The following is a 23255-nucleotide window of genomic DNA, read 5'->3' on the forward strand; positions in this document are numbered from 1 at the left end:
AAGATGTCCCTGCCCATGGTGGGGGGGTTGGACTAGATGACCTTTAGAGGTCCCTTCCAACCCAAACTATTGTATGATTCTATGATTATGGTCACCTCACCCTTTATATTATAAATCTCTTAATCATTCCCTCAGTATTCCTAATACTGGCTTTTTAGCCTTCGATCCTTCACCGTCTTCTATTATCCAGCTATTTTACATGTCAAAGGTAAGATATGATCTTTTTATACTTATTCCTAACATTACACTCTTTTGAAAAGGGGAGTAATTGCAATAATAGTTTAGTATTCTGTAATAATTCTTCTCAGTAAACGTAATCTGGTCTCTAGAATATAAACAGACTTTTCTAACAAAATTTCTAAACCACAGCTACTCTAGTCAAGGTTTGCCAAGGTTAGTGATATCCTTTTGTAACAGCGTTAGCACAATCTACAGGGTAAAAAAAACAAAAAGGTAAAAAAAAAAAAAAAGACTGTCTTGCCAAGCAAAGAATCTACTAGTTTCTGAACAATTTGCATTTGTTAACTAACAATTGTAATTTGGGACATGTAATGTATTTCTAATTAGTTAGTTTCAGTAAGTTCATAGCTCTAAACAGTCATGTATAAAATTACTGTAGAGAATTCTGCACAGAAAAACAGGTATTAAAATTGCCATAGATAAGTGTTCTCAACCTTGTGACCCTGACACAGCAGCAACTAGATGAATGGCATGCATTACAAAGTCGCCTTGGGAAGCACCGCCAAAAAGCCATTCTTTAACAACCTTTTAACCCACAAACCAATTAATCTGCATATTTAGTTAACTGTATGACTTATGTGACCCTACCATAAACCCTTGTTTAAGTTAAAGTACTCAGAATTAGGACGGGAAGTCAAAACAATTTGCCTTAGAATATCAACTTCAGGTAAATTTTCTTTCTACTCTACCAAGATAAATTAATCTAATCAGCAATTTCAAATTACAAAGTTTATTCTCCTGATACATTAAAAAAATAAAGAAAAACAGACTTAAGTCAATGGTAAATAAACCTCTCACTTCTCATACGTTAATGCTCACTAAGCCGCCTCAACTTAAGCCCAAGTTTTTTCCCAGTTTTAACAAGCTACTAGAATACAAGTATGTGCGTAATGCTGTCCTAGCACCTCAATGGTGGTTTTCAAACTCTGAACAAAAGTGCTGTGTTGTTTTGAAAATAAAGGGTTTGAATCCTTGCTTATTTGCAAAGCTTGCTGGAACTTCAAGTCTGAGCTATCTCTAGCACCTCTTATAATAATAATTATAGAGATGCTCTCTAGGATCTCTTAGAGGTGCTAACCCTCTAGCACCTGCCCCATGACAGGTGATGATGGGTTTCCAAATAATCCTCTGAATCACCTCTGCAATACAACTGAAAAGTAACTAATCTTGAAAAAACCACCAAAGTGAAGATGACAAAACTTTATGTATTACAGAATTGAAAGTTAGTATTTTTTATTCCTAATGGAGCTGCCAGATTTGCACAATGCTGGGAGTTACAGGAATAAATAATACTACTTTTGAAAACTGAGTCTCCAGCTTGCTAAGTGCTGAGCATCCAACATCAGTCCAGCACGGAATACAACTATATCAATATTAACACTGGCTACTTAGGCTGTAAACACTGGGTCAGGGACCATATTTTTGAATGTAAGTACGTATGCTGAGTTCCTAGGTGTGTGGCCAGAGTTTTTTTTAATTTAAATGCTCCTGATAAGAGCAAAACACACCTGTTTTCCAGTTAAAAAAAAAAAAAGAATTCCAACAGCTTCTTAGTCAAAACAGCTACAGAGAGGAAACAGAAGATTGGCGAGGAAACACACATTATTGAAATGTGCTTTACGCTTCTCAGCAAAAACCTGATTTGACTAGCTTTTGAATCTAGCTACTTTACAAATCAATCTTGAAACTGGACACGGGTGCCTACCTTGGGGCTGGACTGAAGAAACTAATCTTCCACATCACTGGTTGTAAACAGCAGTTTGAATCAGAAAAGCAGTACAGAGGTTTTACAGAACAACCATTTCCCATCCCTCCAAACTCTGTTTGCCAGCATCAACGGCATTCTGCAGAATTATCAGTTGTTTGAACCAGTATCTGTTAGGTGGATCTCTTTCCTCAACATCTTTAGACAACACCACAGTCAAAAATCACACTGTTTTCAATAAACAATTATATATTATTCTGTACTAAAACAGTGATCTAATCACTACAAGCGATAACACAAGCCAATGGCATGGTATTAGAATGCAAGAACAGGTAATAAAAGTCTAATAAAACTCAAAAAAGTGTGTTGGTGATAGCTGAATTAAATTGTTGAAAAGATTTCCAGAACTTCAGAGATTCTCTTCGGATTAAGTATGGGTACTTTGATACTAAAGAGGGAGCAAGAATGCTGGACATAAAATTATACATATTTACCATGATGGTTAGTATCTTGTGACTGTGATGCTCTGGGAAAGACTGGAAAAATAATTTAAGGAAGGAATGTATCCTTTATTTTTAACAGTGATTATAAAAATGGAGCCAGGCGAATCAAAAGGCTACTAACATCAAAGCTTTTTAACAGATTTCAGTGGGACTCGCATTAGATCTGTGGCTAATTTGTAGATTATATATTTAAGGAGAAATTATACCCCAAACAATGAATTAAAAGTATTACTTTTAGTAAACCACATTATCACATAAAACTTGATCATTTGGCTTATTACATTGTAACTCATTTATTTATTTTCCTGAAGATATAAAAATCACAATTCATCTAGTTTCTCCCCATACCAGGGTAAAATAGAAAAACTCCCAGGCCTTCTATATTTACATATAAGCATCATATAAAACATGTACGAGCATGAGTAATTCAGGTTTAAGTAAGATAGATTTTTACTGGAAAATACTTCATTTTTCCTCTCCACAGTTTCAAATAAAGAGTTGAAAAAGCTTAACTCCCTTTTTGAACAATGATACCAGAGTTCTTAAAAACATACATTAAGGGCACATAAAAACAAGTCACCCAAGGTCTATACGCTATGTGCAATGCAAAGTCATGAATCACTCTTCACCTATTTACATTTTCTTCAATGTATTTGCAATGAGACTAAAATATAGCAGTATCTGGAAATGTTGATTACATAAAGTTATCATAAACTTAAAGCACTGTTTAGCTAAAATTCTCTTTAGTAATTTTGAGCTATGCATAATAATAAAGAGAGGTACCAATGACAGGATAAAGGGATAGATCAAAGAAAAGTATCTAGACCCTGTGCAAACATTGGGAAGTGATACTTAACATGGACCATGCCAGTTTATCTTTTTTCTCATACTAATGGCCTTAAAAGTTGCAAAGCATTATTATTTTGAAAGAGAGAATCCCATTTATCTTTTCATTATTGTTTTATGAGGTTTAAGCTGTAAGCCCTGATACAAAGCTGCTGATTCAGCAATGGAATACATAAGAGGGTAGAAACCTCTTGCAGGAATGAAGTTGGACAGGAGACTAGAACTTTCTTAAATCAATTGCAGATTCCCTTTAGGTTGTTCTTGATTTTCCTCTTCTCACTTCAAATATTTGTTCCCACTTCTATTTCACCAGAGATATCTGCTACTGCTGTTGTTCTAAATGTCACATGAATTGAGTGTGTGCCCTGAGGCTCCTACAGAGAGGAAGAAACTTCCAGTGCAGGTGGGTAGGAACGGGCCCAGGTGATGTTTTGTTTTTAATCCAGTTTTTGAAATCAAATGCTAGCTGTGCTTTCAAAGCCATGATTAACAATCTTGATTATTATTTGACACTTCTACTACTAGTGACCTACGCAAATGACCTGTATCATTTTGAAATAAACAGCCATGAGACGTGGCAAGTCTCAATTTCAGCACCAGCCACAAAAATTTATACCGAGCAATTTCAGCTGGGATTCAGAATGAATTTATAGCAGACATTCATAACAACTGGAGTTTACTTGCTTTAACAGCTGTGAGAAATTGCATAGAAAGGAGTAAGAATACAGTGAATACTAAAGTTAGCTGAAAAAATGACAGTATAGAATGTTCAAGTCTGAAATATATCAGGAATAACCGGCTACGTATGGGAATGAAGAGTGAAACAGACAGCTACTCTTATAAAAGAGGATTGGAAGGAGAAAAACAAAGGATTTTCATAACGCTTAGGAATCTAGAAAACACAGTAACCGTGGAAATAGTTACATCTAGATTATAAGATCTGAAAGGAAAACGAAGCTTCAATGTTCACGTATGACAATTTATTCTGTGTAAACCTTCCAAGGAAACAAAGGCTGAAAAGGTGTTTAAGCTGAATGATAAAGAACAGTTGAGGAACAAATCACAAGCAATTCCTTAGAGAAAAAAGGAAAGTGACATGCAAAGGAAGATATATTTCCCATGTAAATCAAAACCTGCATTGTCATGTCCTTATCGGTTCTGGCTCCTCCTTACCAAAGCACAGCCATTTCTCTTTATTCAAATGGCCGTTGACTGTGTGTTGCACGTGACCCCAGAACAGTTCCCTCATTATGACTGTGTTCATCAACACTATACTGGTGCACTGTATTATTTAGGAGGGAAGAATGATACAGGTCATAAACCAATGTGCCCTATCAACTTTGCCTGATACACTTGTATTGAAGGTAGTCCACAGAAAAATCTAACAAGTCTAAATTCCTAAATACATATCCAAACTATTAAATTCAACCTGTAACTGAAAAATTAAGAGAATTTCTGCAAGAAAGTTATTAAAATTTTAGCCAGCCAGAGAGAAATAAAATTTGAGTATATTCAAAGATAACTAAGAACATGAAAGGACTGCAGATTTAAATTCACTTTATGTTTTTAAAATCTGATTAACAAACCAAACGTATCTCTGTCCCTATTGATATATGGATATATCAATCTGTATTGATGAAGATATATACGTATGTATCTATGTGTGTCAAGAGATTATCCCAAACCACGAAGAATAAATATTATCATTCTACAACAAACACCTGGAATTTAATTTAAGCCCACAAGCTGGAAGAAAATTTAACAGAGTCTAGAGATGCTTTTAATAGTAACTGAATTATAGAAATATATAATACATTTTTAAGGACCATAGAAAATAGTATTTCTGTGTTTTATTTAAATCTGAAAGTGTAAGACACTAGGAATTTCTCTTAAGGCATTACTAATAGCAGAAGAGTACACAAGAGTTTTTGTGTCATTTTCTTTTTTTTTTTTTAAAAAGGAACCATATTTTGATTTGTATTTAAAAGAAAAGCCTATTAACAAACCAAAAGCATCCAGTCGCTTAAGAAAAACCCCAAATTAAAACAAGCAAAAAGCCATCCAAACTCTCTTCCACTCCTACAAGAAGAAATAAAGTACTAAAGAGCTGTCCACAAGTATTATTTTGGATACATGTAGGTCAGTTAAAGCAAATGTGCGACAGGGCTACATACATCTACTCAAACACCCAATTCCACGTTTTGCAATTACTTAATGACAAGTGGTTCAGACTATTTTATTCCACAGCATTTGTACACTGCAGTTTTCTGTGTGAGGAACCAGTTTCCCTGAACTCTTACAAAAATAAGTTAAATTATGAAGCATTCACAGATTAGGTTGGACAAAAATAGCACAATTGCATGGTACCTAATCCAGATATCTTCATCTAAATCAGTGCTCCTTATTAAGAAGTCTTTATATTAGAAAAAGGTTCTATGCAAGCATATGGATCAATAGCTGTTCAGGTAAAACACATAATCCAATATAATGAAGATTGTTTTAAATACGAGAAATTTGGCCTGCCATGACATTTTGGTAAGCTTTAGCTCCCTGCATTTTTCAATAAACCCTTTTTATAGAATCTTAGTATTATAATGTCCAGATTTGGTGAACAGATGATGTTTATTTTGGCAACGTTTGCCAAGACTCAAAAGGAAAACAGAAGCGTAAGGGTTGTGGCTGCAAAGTTTGTCATCAAAGCATTTTCCTTTTTTGATTTGAGAGATGAATTTTCCAAGAACAATAGATGAACCAAATCCAAAGGCAAACAATTTAGTCTGACACAAGTGAATCACAATCAGTTCTACAATTGAATAATGTATCTAAAACTTACCATTTTTTTCCTTTTGTCTTGTTCTGTGGGAGGTTCCTCATCTTCTGTAACTTTGGGCTCTTCAAAATGAGATATCAACATGCAGCTAAGAATGGGAATAAGAATAGTTTTAACATATTATCATTAAAAATTATTTTAAAGCACTTTTAAAAACAGGACAGATATGAGGGAGTTTGATGAAAGTCAGGCAATCTGTTATCAAGTCATTTTTTTCTGAGAACAGTGAATCTAAAGAAGCCTGAATGCATGTTTTGCGTCACCTACACCCATGTAACAATCTCAGTTATCCTCCATATTTTAGCTCAAGATCTGCCTTAAAAATGCATTTCTGCATATAGAAAACTGACTATGTGGGTTTAAAAAAAATTAATATAGAAAACCCTACTGTTCCTAACTAGAATTTCCAAATCTTTCCAAGTAAGTGCTATACAAGCACTCTGTATCCTATTCAACATGAAAATCAAAGTGGCACATATACAAAAGTAGCAAAGACTTCTCACTGCATTCATGTTTTCCTACGAGATCTTTAAAAAGAGGACCTGAAAACTAATAGGGTCACTGCTATTGGTTCTAGACACTAAAACCTGCAAGACACTGAACAGTAACGTTTTAGATGGACAGAAATGAGTTAGCTTCTGCAGTCATTTATTTAAAGAGTTTTTTCTAGGCAGGTAAAGCAAAGCTTTTAAACTTCTTATTGTTTGTTTTGCTTCACCCTCAACTGGTAGGTACCAATACGCACAAGTACCAGCCATATTTTAACTATTATTTTTGTAGCAAGTATAAAACCAGAAAATATGAAAAAACCCCAGTTTAAATGCCAGAGGTTTTTCTGTCTCTCGAAACAGTTTGAATGGACTATAAAGACATTGATGAAAGCTATCCTATAGCAAACATGCTTTCCATTCACTTTACATTTTCTACGTTGAAAGAATACACAAATATTCTACCACTTTACAAGTTTTTCTTAGAAAATCTGCTTTAAAAACCAAAAGGATTTAAAAATCACTCAGGTGACAACAACTCGCCACTGTGTGTTAGGTATGTTTTATGGCAGGTATGTTTTTATGGCATATTACAAAGCACCAAGACAGATGCACATTATTGCTCATTTTCAGCCCTGTCTACTGTGCATTTTTAATTGCTGCATTCCACTAGCAGGTGACATGTTCCTGCAGCTAAGTTGAATAACTTGTTTTAAAGTTACAAAAATGAAAAAAGTTGTGTGGAACATAAAGATTTTATGTGGAAATGTTCAGACTTACTCTGTTTATATATTCAGTTTTCTATTAACATGTTTTTAGAGCTGTATGAAACACTTGCTAAACAGCATGGCAGAAGGGTCAAATACTAACACAGAAGCCATTTCCAATGAAGGGATTAGTTATTTCAAAATAATGCAGCAAACCTCATGTGTCTTCTCCTCGTAAATGGCATGATTTTTCGCTACTCAGTTTATTAAAGAAAAAGGAGACAAAAATATGTCAATTGCCAAAACATACAAGATTGAATTAACTTTTTCAGACCTTGATAAATTTTAGGTACCACAAAGAGTAATTCAAAAAACTAGGAGAGGAGGGAATAAAAAAGGAGAAGATGATAAAATTGGGAAAAATGTGAATATTGGTGAGACAAGACTAGAGCAATGGAATGCTCCCCTTTCAAGAAAATCTGAGGTCTGTAAAGCTTTCTTGTAACTATCACTACAATGCCAAACATAAACGCTAGGAAACCTGGCTGAGTATAATCCCCTTCTATTGTAACCCAGGGCACCATGTAATCATTTTCATAACCTGATCAAAATTCCACCTAAAAAATGGCGAGACCTTTATCTCTGCATTTGTATTTGGAAAGGCTCTTCCAAAATCTCATTGCTCTGACTACAACAGTTTCTTCAAACTTCCAGTTTAAATGTATTCATGGTCAGCTTACGCTTAAGCCAACACTGTCATTTAATTTGTACAGTGTTCCCTGTGCATGTTTACCCCCTCTTCATCCTTTAGTGGCTGCAGTTCTGTATTGCTTAGGCTTGATTTTCCTACGCTAAACATGCACGTTGTTTTAGTCTCTGCACTACAGTAATTAGACATTATGATAATCAGTGGAGTACACAATTTGTTTTCTGAACCAGTTCAGGCTTAAATCATTCTTCTTCAACCTGGACAGCCAGAATAGCACACGTGACTCCAGATGAGTGGTCGCACTTTATTTACTTTCAGATTATGTCAAAAAGTATAACACAAATGTCAGAACCTTTCAAAAAGCCCATTCAGTATCTGTCAACAGAAGTATGTCCTTGGTTCAGTGTGTGCCTATATTTTATAAAGCAAAAACAATGTCCAGAGTTTCAAAAAGCACAGTGACAAGTTCTACAAGCCTTCAAGCTTAAAATATGAAATGAACTAGGACAAAGTTTTATTTATTTCTCTGTGAGAACTCTTTTCAACAAGTGCTGGCAAAACAACATGTTTAGGAATAGAAGGGACTCTGTAACACTGTCTCTGATTGTAAATAGAACACAGTACCAAAGTGCATTCCCAGACATTGGAGTTAGATCTTCGATACTGAGAGTTAGGGGGAAAAAAAAAAATTACTTTTGGTAGCAATTCTTGGGCATAGTTCAGGCTCAGCATGATTGTGGACCATACCACCTGTTTTAAGTGGAGGAAAACTTAATAGATTGTACACAGGCTGTTATGTGCCAGCTGGCTTCAGTGCCAGCAAACATCCCCTTAAGCAATTCATTAATTAGTTCAGATACAGTCTGTTCCATCACCAGGTAATTAACTGAAAGTTAGAAAATGTTTGATTCTTAGCATCTGGTAAATACTAGAATATAGTGTAGGGGTCCCCCTACATAGTAGGGACATCTTGCAGAGCACCTGTTTTTAATGTCTTACAGCTCTCCATCATTCTAAAACTATGTAATCATTACAGAGAAAAAACAACATTAAGATCTCTGTCCTAAAAATCCCTATTATTCAGTGTTTTTTTACTTTTCCAGCTTTGAGGGAATACTATCAGTAACCTGGGAGTCAGCAGGAGATGAATGAGTGTGGTACTGGGTGGCAGTGCACTCTGAGCACCCCGACACCACCTTCCTGGCACAAATGAACTCTTGCTCCTGGCTCTGGAAACTGTCTTTTGAGGTATGCCCTGTAGCACCAGGTGTGTTAAGTGGAACAACTGAAGGGGGAGAATTGTCCTTGTGGGATAGGTTTTCAAGTTCTCCACGCTGTGAAGTATTGTACACTAGGTCCACTCAATGAGGCTGAGGCATTTAGGAAAAGATCTTGGTTAAACACTCAAAGAAACTCTGAGATACCACCCTATCAACATAAAAGCTTGTTGGATTGTAATTTTAGATATAATAGTCAAGTGAGCAAAAAGCAAATCTAAGCATATGAACGTTTTAAGACAACATTTAGTAGATAACTTAATGAACAATATAAAATCATATTGACTGTCATTTTAAGCCCTCCCTCCCCCCATTACAATTATTTTTTCTTAAGACCAAAAGTTTCCTATCTTACTAAAACATTCACTCTTGTGAAAACAGAACTCTTACAAGCATGTCGTAACTGCCTACAAATTTTTCCAATCAAAACACTACATGTAAAACAGTACTACTACTGTTAAACCCACAAAAATTAATTAGATTTTCCACTTACTCTTTGTATGTTCCTGTTTCAGGATCTTCAGTCATAACATCATGCAGCCCTTCCACTGAAATGTTGATGATACCACAAAATTTATCTTGGATAACACTGGAAAAGAACAAAATTTATCTTGGATAACATTGGAAAAGAACAGGAAAGTGACTTAGCTAAAGGAACTAAACAGGAAATTTGCTCAATAACTGTAGAGCACATTTACTAAGCAGTATTTTCATTGCTTACTGCTTAGCTGAGCATGCTATCAAGCAGCTAATTCAGTATTTTTTTAATTACACAAAGGCTTCAAAAATATGCAAGAAACATTATTCTTAAATAGACTAAAACCTCATGTTGAAGGCTACTGTTGAAAACCTAGAAAAAATTGCAGATGGAATAAAAGAAAAAATACATTTGCACGGGACTCAAGAACTGAGTGGGGAGGGCATGCTCCTGCTAGCAAGGAGGTCAGAGTACTGGCTTCTATTCCCCACACTTTTACACATTTTATCCCGTCACCATTCAATGCAAAATCTACACACAAACCCTTGAGCAAAGGGCAGCTTGTAAAGATGGTACACTCCCCTATTGTCTTCTCTGTCCAGCCTTAGGAGTATTTCTTCACCCTCCTAGGCAGCTGAATGACTCCCCATAGAGGGTGAAAAATATCTGCACCCAGTCATGCACGAACACCACTTCCCTGACTACAGAGAGAAAGGTGGGGTAGGATTTCTCTGCTTAAACACAGGCACCTCCTGCCATTTGAAACACTAGGCTATTTAAGACAACTGCAAAGGGCTGGTAGGTATCACTCAGGACTTAAAAGAGAGAAGCACCTTTCCCCAGCATGAGCTGAAGGCCAGACTGGACACCCCCCCCACCCCAACGCCCAAAATGACACCAAACACTTACGTTTAGACACTTGCCCCTGCCTTGAAAATTGATGTGCCTGTAGGGTAAGGGCATGGAAGTATGATCTCCCCATGATGGATAAAGTAGGTGCCACCAGCTCCTAGTTAATAGAAAGCAGCTGCGACTGCTGTTTCTGCAGAATTTCCTGCTACTGTGGATCTAATGCCAGAGATGCACTATTGTGGGACTTTGGTGCATGGACTCCTACTCTGTGAACTACAAAAGGGTGAAGACATACTGCAAGTGAAAGGATGTTCATCTCAGGAAGACTGCAAAAGCTCCAGCTACAAGCAGCAAAGAAACAGAGATGGCCTAACTGGTGATGGTAAACTGCAACTCTCTTCCTGGGACTGCCATTGACTGAAGCATTTGATTACTCCCTGTTTGGAATTTCAGACTTAATTTTCCCCAAAAGATGCTGCTGCTGTCTAGTAGGCAGAAGCAGACATGTTCATATTTGTTTAAAGGTACTGAACACTAAGTTCATGTATTGTAGTTTGATCCTTTATGTTTTAATGTAGACGAATCTATTTCTTAATATTCTTTCACTTCCTTATTGGGGATGAAAACTGAAAAACTGGATAAACTGTAGCTCCTTGTACAGTAGTTATTACATTTGAAAAACTTCTTCTCAGACATACAACAAAGTTTTACGTATATGACAAAGAGACTTTATATAGCAATGGATGCTTTGGAAAAATGCATATCAAGTTAGAATACTAAGCATATAAAATATTTATTTTAAACTTGTTTTGATAAGATTATGATTCAACTCATGATCATTTTGTTTCCAAAGGATTTTTTGTTCCCTTTTTTATTCAGCTACTGTTGAATGCCAGGATCTGAACTGCATTTTGTATAATGAAACTTGAAACTCCTAAATTCCACAAAATGAAAATTGACACAATTTTCATTGTCTGGCTTATTCTTATTACTATTGCCAAGTACATATTTTAAAAGAGACTTTCTCCATTGGCAAAAAGCTTCCCCATCTCATTCAGAACAGCAAAGTATTACGTTGCGAGACTGAATCTCTGTGGGGTTCTGCAGACAGCAAGCAAAACAGCCTACCGACCACACAGCACCGCAGAGAGAGTGAGCACTGCCTGCAGAATGAGCCCTCGGAGACAGCACAGGTTTCTTCACTTGAGTCAGAGGTTCCCACCTAGCACACCTCCCACTAAAGCTCTTTTGCCTCATACCTTTTTTGAAACACATCTCTAGGAAAACGCCATTAGTGTGGTTAATATTTTCCAATATGATGTTAGAGATTAACACTAGAGATTAATTAACCACATTAGTGTGGTTAATATTTTCCAATATGAGAAAGGAAACAGCTGTCCTCAGATTTGTGTCAATAGAGGACAAGGGGCATTCAGCAGAGAACAAATGCAAACACTGTGCACCCTGGAGAAGTAAACTATGCCCTGTACGTATGCACTATTTAATTAATAATACAGGTTGCTATCCATTATCCAGTAGTTATATTTGTTCCTTCCAAGCTGCATGAAGAATCCCTAACTGCCACAGAAATTTTATATTGGGAGCGAAGAGAAAGGTGTTTGACCCAATGAAGGCATAGCCTTTTCATCAGCTGCAGGGCTAATTATGGTCAATCTATTCAGGGAGGTTACTTCAATTAACCAACATGTAAATAAATACTGTAGGCATAGTGCTCATTAACTTTATGGTTTTTTTCCAAGCTTGAAGACCCAAAATACTGTTCTTGATAGTTAGCTCCAAAGCACACAAAGAAATCATTAATTTCTTTACTCGGTGAGGATATTTTTACTTTATGGCATAAATGAGGAAGGATATTTTACTTCTTACTTCAGTAAAAGACAGAAAATTCATGGTAATTTTTCCTTTTCTGAGGAAAGCAAAACTAAATAATGTAGAAGACCTTTCAAAACGGGCTAACTGTTGCTTTCAGTAAAGCTAATACCTTCTCTTTTCTCCCCCTTTTTTTTCCCTTTAAATGGGACATGAAGTTTCTTCCTACCAAAGACTCACCGAAATGTTTACCAAGTATGGAATCATTAAACAATGCGACTATTTTTAGAATACAAGACACATGCTGGTGAAAAATAAAGACAGCATAGGCTCATTGTGCTTTGGAAAAAAGAAACCTCAATTAAAGTTCAATGGCAATATAAAATGCATCAGGCCTTATTTTCATACGAGAGAGCGAGCGCCATGCAAATCAACGTAATACCTTTTTAAAGAGACTAAAATTAGCCTGCTTGTGTCAAGAAATACATTAGAAAGTCATATCAGTAGATGCAGAAAAGACAGGGACACTGTATTTAGATGACCTCTCAAAACGGAACACTTAATACTGTTAACTCGGCAGGGAGGTACCATTTAAGCAGTTCCCCCCTTGAATGGCATATAATCCAGATCAGCAATGGAACAAACAGCATCAAGTTATAACTGGTTTCATAACTACCCGGCTTCCCTAAGTTATCAGTACAAAACCTCATTTGGTATGCAGCAAAAATTATCAAAAGACAGGCCCAGAATTAGAGGATTGTAACTTCTATAAACTAGTTAGGATCTAAAACACTCCAGAACCCAGCTTCAAAGATGCAATTAACACATATTAACATTATTTTTTATTAGAGAAAGGATCTTTTATGCTGTCTGTAAATAAAATTCACCTTGCCTAGAATGAAAACAAAATGTAGCAAACGTTTAGGGCAGCTTGTACATGAATAATCTCAAACCTTTTATTTCAAAGTTTGCATAATTTGTCAGATAAAAGAATAAAAGCTTTGCAATGGAAAAAACAGATCACATCTGTTCTGAAAAAAGTAATATTCATTTTTTCTCATTCTATCATTTCTAATACACTCAGCTATCTATTCAACATTTTTATTATCCTGAGGTTTTATGAGAAAATTCAGAATTCGGATTTCAATTACATAGATGGCCACTGTAAATAAAGCTTTATCATCAGCTTAATAAAACACGTATCATGATAAATTTTTAGGGGTATTTAAATAAAATGGTCTCCATGTCTGCTATGCATCTTCCTCAGCCTATCAGAGAAGGAGGAAAAATTCTGCATGGGAAAAACATATGTTTTTAGAGATTAAAAGGAAGAGGAGAAAATCTTTTCTGCTTTTCTACGTTCACCAGGATGAAGCAGTAAACACCAAAAAAGGGAAAAGCTTAAGTTCGTATCTTTACTAGTGTACAATAGATTTCAGAAAGATTAATTAATTCTTTATTCTTATCTCATTAGCCAAGGAAAGAGGTGGAAAGGGACAAATGGAGATTACTTTGCATATACTGTGAGCAATGTAAATCATTATTACACACACACACCTTAGGAGCTGCACAGTGCTAAGGAGCTCCTAAAACGGTAATGTAGCAGCTAAGACAACATTTCCAGGGGAGTCCTATGGCTGACCTTAAACTTGATGACCACAGAGTGCCATTTTGCTTCATGAGGGCAGACTCAGCTAAGTCTTCTGATGTATTCTCTAATGATTTTAATAGTTAGGCATATGAATCACACCTGTACATGAAAGGATGTTTCCTAGGGTGAACATTTAAATGCAAAAGCTACTAACTGCAAAAGAAAGGCATTTCCCCCGTTAACTGCAAAATGAATCTCTCAATTCCTTGTTAGTCTAATCCAAATTGTTGGCAAGCTGGCTATTAGAGGATGACTCCACTCCAAAGGATGGCTTCCAACTGCTCCAGCTCTTTCCTTGCACAAACAGCTCTGACAGCACCGGTTTCCTTTCATGCTCCATCGCTACAGATGGTGAGACTCATACCTGGCAAAAAACTCCTACAGCAGCTTGTCAGTGGAAAGGATGCACCTTTAGACAGAACCTCTTGTGCTCTTTCTGTAGAGAGCAGCTGTGGAAATCAGAGCCTAAAACACCAGAGCTGTCCCCTGTCAGAATTCTTCGAGAACTAGATTTGTTCAGTCTCAACCTTTGCCCACTCTCAAAACTCCTCTCTAACAAAGGCACAGCAGCATTTCTAGCAATGAAAAAACTTAGTTAACTAGCTTCCACTGAATTTTAAGTCCATTATTTCTGAAGACATCCATATATAATTGAAAAATTAGAAATATAGCACATAAAACTGCAGAACCTACTACTGTGCAATCACTGATTATGCAGCTGTTATTAAATGAAAACAAATTTAACACTTATCATAAGGATTATGTAGGAGAGGCAGAAGGTAACAAAAATGGCTTAAAGAGGAAGAGACTGTAATGGATTAGCCACCTAAAAAAAAAATTAAGCATGAATTAGAGTCAATGTTTTCCCTCCTTAAAAACATTTACCCATTGTATTTAACATCTGATCTACAAGTAGAAAATTATAAAAAAAAGTTTCTACTCAAGCAATCCAAAATAGTTTAAGCTTTTGCCCCAGTAGCTGAATGAAGTGTTCCATAAAAGTATTTGATCAATTATACAGTAAATTACAGTAAAATATAGTATTACAATATAGTAAATTGAGATTTCATTACATTCAATAGAGACGCATAACAAGCAACAACAGAGGCAGACTTGCACATTCACACCCACACAGTGCAGTCAAGGTCTATATATGTACTGGTAGCAGATAGTATGTGTCACTCCTGGAGATGAACTGGAGATGGGCGAACAGGACGATAGGGAGCAGCACAACACAGCCACGCACATGAGTTACACCAGCAGAAAGCAGGCAGGCTAGAACAAGAACCTTGGGGGCAGTTCTGGTTCGTCTGGAGAATGCCCCAGTCTCCAGGCAGGATCCTGGAACAGCAAGATATTTCTACACAACTTAAATCGACCCCATGGAGGACAGACTAGCAAAACATTGTTCTCCCTTCTTCCTTGAGCAAAACGATCTAACTGTAAATTGTGTTGCTTATAAACCAAGTGGTTGAAGTCTCTAGGGCACAGGGCTGTAGAAGACAAACAGTATCTACAAAAGTAAGTCCCATTCAGCTAGCTGAAAATTTTACAAGATTGGACTATCTGGAACATATTTTTATATGAATAAAGTTTGAATTACTGGAGTAACAATGAGAAAAAAAAAGTCACAGAAATTCAGCTTGAAAATAAAGCTACAACACACTAGACATAACCTGACAATAACAAACAGAACATCAATATTTGAAATAGAAATAAAAAGTCAAAACAAAAGCAAACTATATAGTAAAATAATATCCATCTTTTGAAGATAAAGCCTAAAATTAGGTCTTCACTAAGAAAACGTACTTTGACCTGACACTTCCAAATATACACCACAAATATGTAAATATCTTCAGCAATTAATCTAGAATGATGTATTTGAAGTGTAGAATATTTCTTCAGTTTATACCTCTCATCTAGCAAGAAGTCCCTCAAATTATTACTATATAGATGACAAAATATCTTTTATTGACAATAATTAACCAGCCTATTACCTTAGACTTAATAAACTTGGTGAATTTTTCAATCCAATAGAAATTTGGTTTCCCTATTAACTCCAGTTTCAGGTATTATCATAAAATGATACAGATACACACTAAGAAAAAACTCACTTTAATATATTCTTTATACAGACTGAATACACAACTTTATATATTAAAATATGTCATAGATATGAATAAAATGTTTTGTTTTAAATTTCTTTTCCTTGAGAGTTTGAACATACTAGATGTAAATATGCTCACTTTTTTTCCACAGTGATGATTAATAGAGGCAGAGTAGAAACTGCATTACAATGAATACATGAAGCATTGCTTTTTTTCTAATTCCCCCAGATTTCTTGGCTTCATGATCCTGCTAAAAACTGATGTTTTGCTTGCTTCAAGCTTCAGGTTAGCTGTGGAATTTCTATAGAAACTTATACCATTAAGTACTGCAAAATAAAAATAAATATGTGTACTTTATACTCCACGTATACTTGTGTTATAGGTGAAAGATTCCTACAACAGGGACAGAGGATAATATACCTATCCATGTCAGATTTAAATGACATCTAATAAAAATCAATAAACTTCAAAACGATCAGGAAGCAAATGATGATGCAGAACCCAAATTTTCCAAAATTCTATCAACCAGTTGATTTTAATCAGTGAAGGTATTTTTAGAAAATTGAGTTCTTGATTTCTTGACATTTCAGATCACAATAAAGTTAACACCAAATCCAATGAGATAAATTACAATGATGAATGCTCAAACAATATGACCTGTGCTTGACTTTCAGATGCTGTTCGCTTGAGCAGCCTAATTTGGTCCAGTTCTGAATGCCTCATTGAATTCTGAGTTAGAGACTGCACTGGGTCAGTTATGTTGTATCTACCAGGCTGATAAAACCCGTAATATTCTATTCTCTTTTCCCCTGAGTTTTCCAGCACCTTTAGTTTCTGCCTAAACTGAATAATTTTACAGGTTAAGAACAGGATCACAGCACAAGCCAGAATGAAAAAGGCTAGTAAAATGTCAAAAGCCTGATTCAGCTTTTCAACCTGTTGTGTACAAAGTAGGGATGTTTTTAGTGACACAGGAGCAGCATCTGTTGGAAATAAACCTTTTTCTTCTACGGTTCTGTTAACAGGTATAATCTGTGCTGGTATTTGCACCGGTAATGTTGATAATACTGTAGTTGCCTGTGATGGAATTTCAGCAGCATTTTCTTCATAGGGCAACAGGTTAGCAGATGTGGCTGTGGTTCCTTCCCAGAAAGCAACATAATTAGTTTCTGCATTGACAAACTGTTCAAACGTGTTGTGCCTGTTTCCCTTATGCCATGCCATCAGCAAAGTGGTAGCACTGTGATGGACACCTACAGATCCTAGACTCCAGGCTGCTTCTGGGCTGGCAGTAGGGCTACTGCAGTTTGCAAACTGAGTCTGCTTAATGTAATGCAAAGGTCTACCACGCATACTCAGGGGATTCTGACAATGAATTTTTACAGAAATAGGAGACGATGCTAGCCAATTAAGTAACCCAAGCATTTTGCAGCTGCAGTTCCAAGGATTATAATTTACTTGTAGGTGAGTTAAAGACACTAAGGGCTTGAGCACTTCAGGTTGTAACTCTGTAATATTATTAAACGCTAAACTGAGTATTTTAAGTGACTGTCCCATTTTTTCAAAGGTACCATCGCCAATACTGGTTATTTTATTTCTGTCTAGCTGCAGATACATTAAATTGTTCAATAAAGTAAAAGTGCTGGAATTTATATTTTCTAAATCATTATAACTTAAGATTAACTGGCTAAGGTTGTTTAATCCAAAAAATCCATTTACAGCAATACATTTTAGCTTTACGTTTTTCAAAGACAGATATCTAAGCTTGTTAAGTCCTTTAAATGCAAAAGGATGTATTGATCCAATGGGATTGTGAGACAAAGAAAGTCTTTCAAGATTTTTGAGCCTTCCAATAGCATTCGATGGCACAAGTGTTAAGTTGTTACCTTCAAGGAACAAATATGCAAGGTTTTCAAGATGATGAAATGCTGAATCTGATATCCGTGAAATCTTATTATTGGCGAGGTTAAGTGTTTGGAGACTTATCATTCCCAAGAAAGTCCCACTTCCAAGGACATTGAGACGATTTCTTTGAAGTGTTAAGTATCTAACGGAAAGGAGATCACTAAATAATCCTCTGGGAACAAATGCTATTTGATTATTCTGAAGGTATAAACAATGAAGATTGGAAAGACCTTCAAAGATTCCTGGATCCAGGCGTTTAATATTATTGTTATTTAGATGCAAGTAGCACAGTTTGGGGAGTTCCACAAAAGCTTTCGGGTGTACATACAAAATACTGGAGTTATCCATGTAGAGTGCAGCAAGCTTCTGAAGGCCTCTTAGTTCATTTGGAGTGACACGCGATATGTTATTCCCACTGAGGTACACAAGAACTGTCGTTTTTGGAAAGTTCCGTGGGATGCTTGAGAGCCCTAAATTACGACAGCTAACTTGTCTCCCTGTGCAGAGCTGGCAAGCAGATGGACAGCCAAGAGCCTCCTTCTGGAGCAGCAACAAAAGAAAACAATTAAGGATATACAGGAATGCTCCCAGGCAGGGTGGAGAACTTTGCAGACCACACATATCCCTGTCTTTGGCCTTCTCACTCATCTCTGACTTCGCTAGTAGAGATAAAAAGAAGTTTATAAATATTATTAATTCAAAAGTTTAAAGATTCTACGTGTGCAGTCTTTAAAATATAAGTATTACGTTCAAGATTGGTATTTTATATATTCTCCTTTGATGCCAAATAAGCATTTGAAAAATAAAACTTACTAAGTATAAGTTTGAACTACACTGAAAAAATTTTCTAAGTAACTGAACAATGAAACAAATGTACTGCCAACCTAGCCAGAAAATATAGTATTACGCAAGATTGGTATTTTATATATTCTCCTTTGATGCCAAATAAGCATTTGAAAAATAAAACTTACTAAGTATAAGTTTGAACTACACTGAAAAAATTTTCTAAGTAACTGAACAATGAAACAAATGTACTGCCAACCTAGCCAGAAAATATTTAATTGGTCGCAGCATAAAAGCAACTAAGCTGCCAAAATAACAGCTTCTAGTAAAGTCAAAATACTGCTTATTAACTATTTTTTATAGGTTAAGAATGATTAGGAAACGTTTCAATAGCATCCAAGTAGAAATACCAACTGGAAACAAGTTTCCTTTCACTGGCAGCTCATTTATAATTTGAATTTTACTTTTACAAAGCTGAGTTACATTCAAAATAAATAAAAATAATTCCTTACCCCAAATCTGAAGTTCATTATTTCTGTTATTTTGCTGTTTGCAGTTCATCGGACTAAGTTACAAGCTGACCGACTATACTCATCTGTGAAACCTTTCTAAAGGCAGTATTGCCACGTACTAGAGCACTCACATTTTGCCCCAGGATTTGCAACTGTTCGCTCAGGAAACTAAGAAAGAAGTGGTTAAAGTCAGGTTGCCATGGATACAGGAAACCCTGGGACAGGAAGCCATTTTATCTGTGCTTCAGAAGTATTGTTGGAAAGGAAATCTCAATGATTTGTTTCTAGAAAACCAAAAACTATCTTAGTTTGTAACTGGTGCTGCTTTTTTTTTTAAACTACTGTTTTTAACTAGGAGACCTCAGAAGAATGTTATCTAAGTCAGGTATAACTTTTAGAATAAAGCGTACCTATTTGTAACAGTGCTATTGCATTATCTGTACATCCTTTATCCTTCAGCCAGAATCCGAAATGTTTTATTAAATCAATAGCAACACTTACACTGTTCTCTCTGTCTGCAGAGCTGAACTGCTGCCACCACACAAACACACACACTCCAGTGGCCCAGCAGAGAGGGAGAAGATGGGGGTCTGGATGGCAGAGCCTCGGTGCCTCCTGCACTCCAGCAAGGCACACCCTGCCAGCAATCCCAGGAAATATTAGAGATGAGAACTGCATGATGTGGTACTAAACTGCTGCGTATTTGTTGTATTTCAGACTTGGTGCAGGCACCTTGTTAAGTCTCACTGTAGGCCACTTTTTTAAAGCCAATTTATCCACAGAGCACCATGTGTATTCTGACGGCCACACCTTTGGTCCACAGCTTTCGTTTCCTGCAGTGTCCCTTGTGCAGATAAACACTTAGTGCAAACATGTGCTATAAATATCCCCCTTGCTTAAGTACCAGAGATTACATCCTCAGTTTATCCATCACGGGGACTAAATACCTGCAAAGTTCAGTCACATCAAAGGGCGAAAAGGCAAACAACAAAATGAGATAGTAAATTAGAGATTAAGCCTACAAATAGCAATGTAACTATAAAAACATAATTTATACTGTAAAGAGACCTTCCACTCAGCAAAACAAAGATGACTCAGCCCATCAGTAGCCACAGCCAAGGAAGAGACACAACAGCAGAAGACTCAAGTCACTTTGGACACAATAATCTCACACAGGAAGCACGAGTTCACATAAATGGTGAAATACCACCCAAATATCTTTGTCTATAATAATCCAAGCTGAAATGCATGAAGCACATGAACAAAGGAAGCAGAATAGACAAGGATATGCTTTTGAAGAGGCTTTCTTCCAAATTCTGCCAAAAGAAAGTTACATTTCTGAAGTTTTCAAAAAAATGTTTTTGACCATATATAACTAGCTTTTTATGTTTGAAATCTGTAAAACATTCAATATCAAGAGAAATACTCCTTCAATTTTTCAGCTTGAGCTGGCCAAAATTACCCAGAGTTGGGATGGAGGGGAATGTTTTTTAAAAAAAAGACAAAAATTAATGACCTTCAATTCTATTAGAGTCAATACCTGTAACATTATCTAGTCTAAAGTAAGAAATCAGTAGGACATACCTCTTACAATATCTAGGCTAAAGTAAGAAATCAGCAGGACCAGTAAAATTGGTCCATTAGCCACTTTAGGCAGACTGCATCGGTTACAACCCAGAATTTGAACTACATTTGGTTCTTTTTTCTGAGACCATTAAAACAATAAGAAAACTAATTGTTCTTTAGATTTAATTATTTATTTTCACATTTTAATCTTTCACAGTATTTAACATAATCGTTGACATAAAGGAAAGTAAAATAAAATGGCACGTCATTTCCTTAAAGGGAAAACACTGCATAGTTTTGAACAGTTCCCAGGATGATTAGGGAAGTATCCCGGATATCGGGGAGAGAACAGTAAGAGTAATTGAAAAAGATTATCCAGGTCAAATAGAGTCAGGTGAGGGCAAAAAACAGAGATTGACCAAAGATGAAAAATTACTTCAAACAGGAAATTATCTCCCACCTAAGCTTCACTACCTATAGCCTATTTATGCTGACATTTACTTGGGTAAAGAAATAATTAAAAATTATTTCTTCCAAGATGTGCTGTGTGTAACAACCCCACAGGGCTAAAAGAAGCAAGTCTCAATCTAAAAAAAAGTTTTAAAAGACAAATGTTAATAGATGTCCCTTTTTGAAAAATGCCAGAATTAACGTATTTAGAAAGACTGAAGGAATTGCTGAAGCTCTATGGGATATCAGATAGCATGGAAATGTAAAGAAACCAAGAGAGTAGTGGCCAGACAGATGAAAGCTGGTGCCCAGTAGCTGAATGTCTCCGTGGTCTTGTACTAAAGGTACCTTATCAATATTCATAAAAATTTGCTCAAACCCTAGCTGCCACTGTGTTCTGAGCGCATCGCTGACCTTTCTGATTCTCAGATCCCATGTACAAAATGAGGAAGAAAAAAAATCTTAATCCAGGTCATGGCTCCTTTCAATTTGCACTAGGAAATCTGGAGACAGTCCTGTCTTGCACTTTGTAAATACAGCACCTGGAGGCCTGCAGATCTGATCGGATTGTAATTTCCAGGTATTGCTTCATTAATAGTACACACTGTTACAGTATCTGAAAGCAATTATCTGTTAAAAAGGAGAGGCAAAGTAACAGCCACATAACTGATACCATTTTGGGGAAAACCATAAAAGACTGGGATACACATATAACTTGGATCAGCATTTCTCAAACTGGCTTGTACTTAAACAATAAAATTCATTACTAGCTGAAAACTGTAAAGAAAACACTTAAACAGGAAAACCCCAAACATTTCTTTCAAACAAGATTAGGCAGCTCCAACAGTGGTATATTTCATTCACTACAAATTTTGTTCTCCAGTGACAGAAATACCAGGTTTATATCTGAATACAGCTTCACATGGCAACAAAGAAAATTATTTTTTAATCCTGAAGTGAATTTTATCTTAATATGCTAAAACTGATAAAGTTACTAATGTAATTGCTTTTTAACATATTAAAATCTAGTTTAACAATGACTCCTTGTCAATACAAGCATGAAGTCTGAGCAACAGCAATTTGTCAAATTGTGCATAAAATGACAGGTCAAAGTAATCGAAAGAACATACAAGCACTGCACCCAGTGCAGCCTTTCCAAACCACCTCTATTTTCTCACTGATACATGTTAGATTAAAGCCATTATAAGTCAGGTTATGAATATTAGCTAGCATAAAATAAGTCATCCCACTCCAATTTATGTATAGCAGAATATCAGGCAACAAGTTCAAAAACAAGTTCTGAATTTACCCATCTTTAAAATGTATTAAAGCCAATTTTTGAAGAGGGATCTCATTCTCATGATCACTACAAAATTATGTTAAAGCTCACGAAACTGGAAAACCAATTTTTAGCACTGCAATTATTCTTTTGAGCTCGTAAGAGTGAAACTATCTGCTGCCCTCCCATGTGTATTTAGCAAGGACCTCCTCTTGCAGGTCTTCCTTCCCTCTGCTTTTATTCCCACAGGTAGGCTATGATACAACTTTCTTGTTTTGTTTTCAAATACCTACCACCTTCTGCCCAACCACCTTCTGCCCACATCATTCTCCAGATATGACCGCAACTCAAAGTAATTCAGCTACTAACCTGCTACTTGAGTAGCATACACATCAACATTTAGAATCATAGAATCATTAAGGATCAACCACTTCCCTGGGCAGCCTGGTCCAATGTTTAACCACTCTTTCAGTAGACATTTTTCCTCACGTCCAATCTAAACCTCCCCTGGCGCAACTTGAGGCCATTTCCTCTCT

General features: G+C 36.2%; 2 protein-coding genes across 3 annotated transcripts in view; both read right to left on the minus strand.

The window, feature by feature from the left end:
• The window catches only part of IPO11 (importin 11), a 105584-nt gene that overhangs the window by 3025 nt on the left and 79304 nt on the right, over window positions 1-23255 (minus strand). For both annotated transcript variants that reach the window (XM_009272498.2, XM_019470275.1), the window contains 2 exons: window positions 9799-9894; window positions 6128-6212 (listed from right to left, as the gene is read on the minus strand). In XM_009272498.2, coding sequence (XP_009270773.1) covers window positions 6128-6212; window positions 9799-9894 — 181 coding nt within the window. The remainder of the gene's footprint in view (window positions 1-6127; window positions 6213-9798; window positions 9895-23255) is intronic.
• On the minus strand, window positions 16852-18777 carry LRRC70 (leucine rich repeat containing 70). Its single transcript, XM_009272497.1, has one exon. It carries the CDS (start codon window positions 18775-18777, stop codon window positions 16852-16854), a length of 1926 nt encoding a protein of 641 aa, XP_009270772.1.

Source organism: Aptenodytes forsteri, unplaced genomic scaffold, assembly GCF_000699145.1.
Source record: "Aptenodytes forsteri isolate BGI_AS27 unplaced genomic scaffold, ASM69914v1 Scaffold92, whole genome shotgun sequence".
Lineage (NCBI taxonomy): Eukaryota > Metazoa > Chordata > Aves > Sphenisciformes > Spheniscidae > Aptenodytes > Aptenodytes forsteri.

Excerpts from the sequence above, each read along its gene's own strand:
- LRRC70 (XM_009272497.1), bottom strand. The coding sequence starts at position 18,777 with ATGAGTGAGAAGGCCAAAGACAGGGATATGTGTGGTCTGCAAAGTTCT.